Below are 6000 nucleotides of genomic sequence, written 5' to 3'. Positions count from 1 at the left end.
AAGATCTAGGCTCTTTCTTAAGGCACAGTGGAAGCTCTGGGTCTCCTGACATTTGAAGGGCTGCCCCTTTACCCCAACTGAAATGAGCCCCAAAAAAGTGAAAGGAAAAAGGGGATAAGGCAGAATTCTTAAAATGCCTTTCCTTTGAACACCATCTTTGTGCAGGCATCCGGGGGAGGCCAGCTGGGGCGGGGACATCTGCCAGCTGGGCCTGTTGGACTTGGCTTTTCTTGTTTATTCTCAGCCACATCTTGGGCAGCTGCCAGTGCCCGCCCCGACTCTGACATCATTGGAGGAACTGAAACTTAAAGGTTCCTGCTAAGAATAAGGACGCTTCATTTTCCTCTTACTGTTGGGTCTGCTGTGGCCGGTCTGGGAGGGTTGAGCCCTGGTCCAGCCCCGAGTGGAGAGCGAGCCTCTCACCATGACAGCCTGTTGCAGCTGGAACGATGTTTTCCAGTATGAGACAAACAAAGTCATCCGGATCCAGAGCATGAATTATGGCACCATTAAATGGTTCTTCCATGTGTTGTTCTTTTCCTACATTAGGTAAGTGGGCTGTGGGGATGACCTTAAATCTCTGCAGTGGTTGGCAGCACAGAAAACCTCAAGGTCCAGCTTCTTGTGCACATCCTGAATTCCCTGTGGTTTTAAAATCTGAGACATGAGGCTCACAGCAAGCTGGGGAGAAGTGGGAGTCAGGGGAGGAAGCAGCAGGCGGGAGGAAGTATGCCAGTTTCCTGCAGGGAGAAGCCACAAGAAAGGAGGGTGACACTTTGGGTTCTAACCCAGGACTGCTGGGGTGAGCTGGGCAGGGCATGCCTGGGGCAGGTGGGAAAATGCAGGGCAACACCCTGGATTCCCAGGGAGGAGTCAAGGATTCAGGGCACGCCTGGTGATAATGCTGGCATCTACATGAGTCATCACCGCTTAGGGGGAGGAATAGGACCAGACCTGTAAATGTAACTTTAGGTCCTCACCAGGGTCAGAAAGACCCTCCTTGCTCTTTTTTTTTTTTTTAAACAACTTATTGAGATATAATTCACATACCATTCAACTCACTCATTTAAAGTGTATAATTCAGTAGTTTTTACTATATTCAAAGAGTTGTGCAACCATCACCACAATCAATTTTAGAATATTTTCATCGCCTCAAAAAAAAAAAAACCAACCCACTCCCTCATCCCTTAACCATCACTCTCAATCCTCCTATTCCCCTGCAGCTCCAGGCACCCACTGATCTACTTTCTGTCTCTATGGATTTGCGTATTCTGGATATTTCATTCTAAATGGAATCATGCAATATGTGATCATTTGTGTCTGGCTTCTTCCACTTAGCATTATGTTTTCAAGGTTCATCCATGTTGGAATAGGTATCTCTACTGCACTCCTTTTTTTTTTTTTTGGCTGAGTAATACTCCATTATATGGATATACCACTTTTGGGTGGAAATTTGGGTTGTTTCCAATTTTCAGCTATGATGAACAATGCTGCTGTGAACGTTTGTGTACACATTTTTGTATGAACATGTCTTCAGTTTTCTTGGGTATGTACCTAAAAACGGAATTGGTGGATCGCTTGGTAAACTTTAATTTTATTTTATTATTTTATTTATTTTATTTTATTTATTTATTTTTATTTATTTATTTTTGCTATGTTGGGTCTTCGTTTCTGTGCGAGGGCTTTCTCTAGTTGTGGCAAGTGGGGGCCACTCTTCATCGCGGTGCGCGGGCCACTCACTATCGCGGCCTCTCTTGTTGCGGAGCACAGGCTCCAGACGCGCAGGCTCAGTAATTGTGGGTCATGGGCCTAGTCGCTCCGCGGCATGTGGGATCTTCCCAGACTAGGGCTCGAACCCGCGTCCCCTGCATTGGCAGGCAGATTCTCAACCACTGCGCCACCAGGGAAGCTCCTAAACTCTAATTTTAATCTTTTGAGAAACTACCCAGTTGTTTTTCACAGTGGCTGCACCATTTCATATTCCCACCAACAATGTATGTTCCAGTCCTTCACATCCTCATCATCACTTGTTATTGTCTCTTGGATTATAGGCATCCTAGTGAGTATCTCGTTGTGATTTTGATTCCTATTTCCCTAATGGCTAATGCCCCCTTGTTCTTTGTGATGGTGGTGATGATGATGATGATAACTTGCATCTATTAGAGAGACAATGCAGTTTACCAGCTAAAAGTTAAAGCAACTTATTTCATAAACCTGGCTAAGTTTCCTTGATCAAGTCACTTAACATATTATAATTATACAAGAAAAGGCACGACAAGCTCTTATCAATGCCTAGCATAGGGTAAGAGCTTCACAAATGGTAGCTATTTTTTAAAAATAATCTTTTTGAATATAATAGGTACTTTCATATACACCCTCTCCTTTGACCCTCAAGGTAATCATGCCCAAGCTTGGGACTTCAGATCTGGAAATGTGGATTCAAAACTCCTTCGCCGGGTTTCCCTGGTGGCGCAGTGGTTGAAAGTCTGCCTGCCGATGCAGGGGACACGGGTTCGTGCCCCGGTCCGAGAAGATCCCACGTGCCGCGGAGCCGCTGGGCCCGTGAGCCATGGCCGCTGAGCCTGCGCATCTGGAGCCTGTGCTCCACAACAGGAGAGGCCCATGTACCACAAAAAAAAAAACCAATAAAAAACAAAAAAAAAACCTCCTTCGCCTTTATGAGCCTTGGTTCCCCATCTGATATTATTAGGATTATCATTATTTGAGTCATATGTTTTCTATGCAACAAATATTAAATAATAAGCATGTATATTAAAATTCTAAAGACATATTACTTAGACCAGATATCACAGAATGGATAATAAAGAATATAGTTAATAAATTCTCCCTTATGAATCAATACATAGATCATATGTCACAATTCCACATTGTGATGCGGCTTCCTGGTATTCTTGGGCCTAGCACGCAATGTCTTAAAAGAAGATTGCTGTATATATATGAACAGATTATTATGAGAACACCTTATAATGATATTTTTCTTTCATATGGTGGAATCTTTTCTTACGAGCTTTTAATTCCCTCAAATTCAGTTGTACATGTTCCACAGGAGCATGGAGAGAGAGCACAATTTAAACAGTGCAATGATTCAGCAGTTGGGTGCCCCAGAGTAAACGTGAGAATGGGGTTCCCTCAGTCAGTTTCTGTTCCCACACGCTTCTCATAGCATGAGCATCTTGCCTCCCTACCTGTGAACATTTTCCACTCAACATGTCCCCTAAAATAAGCCAACTCCTTCACCTCCACCTTTGAGACCCAAGCTTTTCAAACATATGCACCATGCAACAACACTTTGGTACACAGGAAATAGCATAGGGTGCTGGGCATGAGCAGAATTCATCTTAAGGAATGGATGGGGACAGTACCAGCCTTGACCTACACAATAGGGACCACTTCCTGGACCCCACACTTTAGAGACCCCACCCTGGCCCTCTGCTAGCTGCAAGCTTCCCCACGGAGTGAGGAACCTGTGGGGCTGTATTAGTTTTCTGTTGCTGCGTAACAAATTACCACAAACTCAGTGGCCTAAAACACCATCACTTATTAGCTCACAGTTCTGTAGATCAGTAGTTTGGGCCTGGCGTGACTGGGTGCTCTGCTCAGGGTCTCACAAGGTTGAAATCAAAGTGTCAGCTGTGCTGAGTTCTCACTTTGGGACTCTGGGAGAAAATTTACTTCTAGGCTCATTCTTCCTGTTGGTAGAATTCAATCCCATGCCGTCATGGGATTCAGAGCTCTGTCAGCCAGAGGCCACTCTCAGATCCTAGAGACCACTTGCACTATTTACCATATGGCCCCTTCCATCTTCAAGCCAGTGATGATACAATGTTTTCATGCCTCAAATCTTTGACCTCTCTTCTGGGACCAGCCAAAGGAAATTCTCTGCTTTTAAAGGACTCATGTGTTTGGGTCAGGCCCACCCAGATGATCTTGCTAGCTTCAGGTCAACTGTATAGTATAATCTAATTGTGGAAGCATTTCCATCATACTCAAAGTTTGGGGGATTAGGCAGGGTGTGTATGCCAGGATACAGGAAATATGGGTGTCCCCTTAGAAGTCTGCTGCCTCAGGGGCAGAATGTGCCAATCCAGAGCACTGGATGCACTCCCCCCATCCCACCATGCTCGGTATGTAGGACCCCAGAATTCTCTTCCCAAATGGCCCTTAACCTTTTCACAGATTTATCCTCTTGAGAGGAGACCATAGCACCCAGGGGCATGCTCCTGAGATCAAGGGATGGCCAAGGGGCAGCTGAATGCAGGTGGAGGGTGTGGAGGGGGCTTAGGCATAGAGCGCAGGGCATCCAATAGGTGCACGAGGCCCTCACAGAGCTGGGAGGAGCCAGAGTGAGATGAGAACGGGGGTGGGCTAAGGGATAAGGGTCAGAGGCCTCTTCAACCAATGCTTCCAAATTCTGGCACAGAATTCTGAGGAGTCCAAGAATTCGAAATTTGAATCTGGCCTTCCAGGTTGTAATGAAGGTATGTCTGGGTAGATGAAAAAACACGTTTCATTTTAAAGTCTGTTATGACTTTTAGGGACTTCCCTGGTGGCGCAGTGGTTAAGAATCCACCTGCCAATGCAGGGGACATGGGTTTGAGCCCTTGTCCAGGAAGATCCCACATGCTGCAGAGCAACTAAGCCTGTGTGCCACAACTACTGAGCCTGTGCTCTAGAGCCTGCGAGCCACAACTACTGAGCCCGTGCACCACAACTACTGAAGCCCACGTGCCTAGAGCCCATGCTCCACAACAAGAGAAACCACCCACGCAATGCAACAAAGAGCAGCCCCTGCTCACCGCAACTAGAGAAAGCCCACGTGCAGCAACGAAGACCCAACGCAGCCAAAAATAAATAAATTTATACAAAAAAAAGTCTGTTATGACTTTTAAATGTCTGAATAAGCAGTATGTGGACCTCCACTTGTTCTCTTGCCCAGTTGTCAGTTGCCTGTCATTGCTGTAACAATTAACCACAAACTTGGTAACTTAAAACAACGATTTATTCTCTCACAGTTCTAGAGACATCTAAAATCAGTATCACTGGGCCAAAATCAAGGTGTTGGCAGGGCCACGCTCCCTCCAAGTCTCCAGGGGAGAATCCTTCCTTGCCTCTTCCAGCTTCTGGGGGTGGCCTGTGTTCCCTGGCTTGTGATCACATCACTCCAATCTTCAAGGCCAGCATCCTTGACTCTGCTCCACCTTCACAAAACTTCCTCCTGTATGTGTGTGTGTGTGTGTGTGTGTGTGTGTGTGTGTGTGTGTGCGTGTGCACGCATGCATGAAATCTCCCTCTGTCTCTCTGTTATAAGAACACATATGATGGCACGTAGGGCCTACCTTGATAATCCAGGATCATCTCACCATCTAAAAATCTTTAACTTAATCACATCTGTAAAGACCCTTTTCCCAAATAGGGTAACAGTTATAAATTCTGGGGATTAGGACCTGATAGCTTTGGGGCCATTATTCAGCCTACTATAGGAGGTATAGCCCCAGGCATTCAGCTCATTGGGGATGGCAGTGACTAAGATTCTGGCAGTCATTCCCAAACATTATTGGCATGAGTTCCCACCTTAGGGCTTAGCAGTGGCTGGCCGAGTCTTTTCTCTGGAACAGTCCCTGTTCTCTGGGTGTTGTTCCTGGCTGTGTAGTGTCTCAGCAATCCTGGTTTTTGGTCCTCCAAGAGATTGTAAGAACTGCCTAATGTCCTTTAAAATCTCTTTCTTCCTTTACTTTTTAACAACTTTATTGGGGTATAAATTTATATATCACAAAATCACCAATTTTAAGCATACACTTCAATGATTTTTAGTAAATTTGCCAAGTTGTACAACCGTCATCATAATCCAGTTTTAGAACATTTCATCACCCCAATAAGATCCCTCATTCCCATTTGCAGTCACTCCCCATTTCCACCCCCTGGACCCAGGCAACCACTAATCTATTCCCTGCCTCTATAGATTTGCCTTTTCTAGACAAT

The 6000-nt window shown here is 45.4% G+C and overlaps 1 protein-coding gene across 1 annotated transcript in view; it reads left to right on the top strand.

Annotated features, from left to right (window-relative positions):
* Nucleotides 1–306: 306 nt before the first annotated feature.
* The window catches only part of P2RX7 (purinergic receptor P2X 7), a 51702-nt gene continuing 46008 nt past the window's right edge, over nucleotides 307–6000 (top strand). Inside the window, exon 1 of the mRNA XM_060029353.1 lies at nucleotides 307–549. Coding sequence (XP_059885336.1) covers nucleotides 425–549 — 125 coding nt within the window. The 5' untranslated portion in view covers nucleotides 307–424. The remainder of the gene's footprint in view (nucleotides 550–6000) is intronic.

Source organism: Delphinus delphis, chromosome 13, assembly GCF_949987515.2.
Source record: "Delphinus delphis chromosome 13, mDelDel1.2, whole genome shotgun sequence".
In the NCBI taxonomy this organism is placed as follows: Eukaryota; Metazoa; Chordata; class Mammalia; order Artiodactyla; family Delphinidae; genus Delphinus; species Delphinus delphis.
Note: the sequence above shows the minus strand (reverse complement) of the source record. Positions and strands in the feature narration are given on the sequence as shown.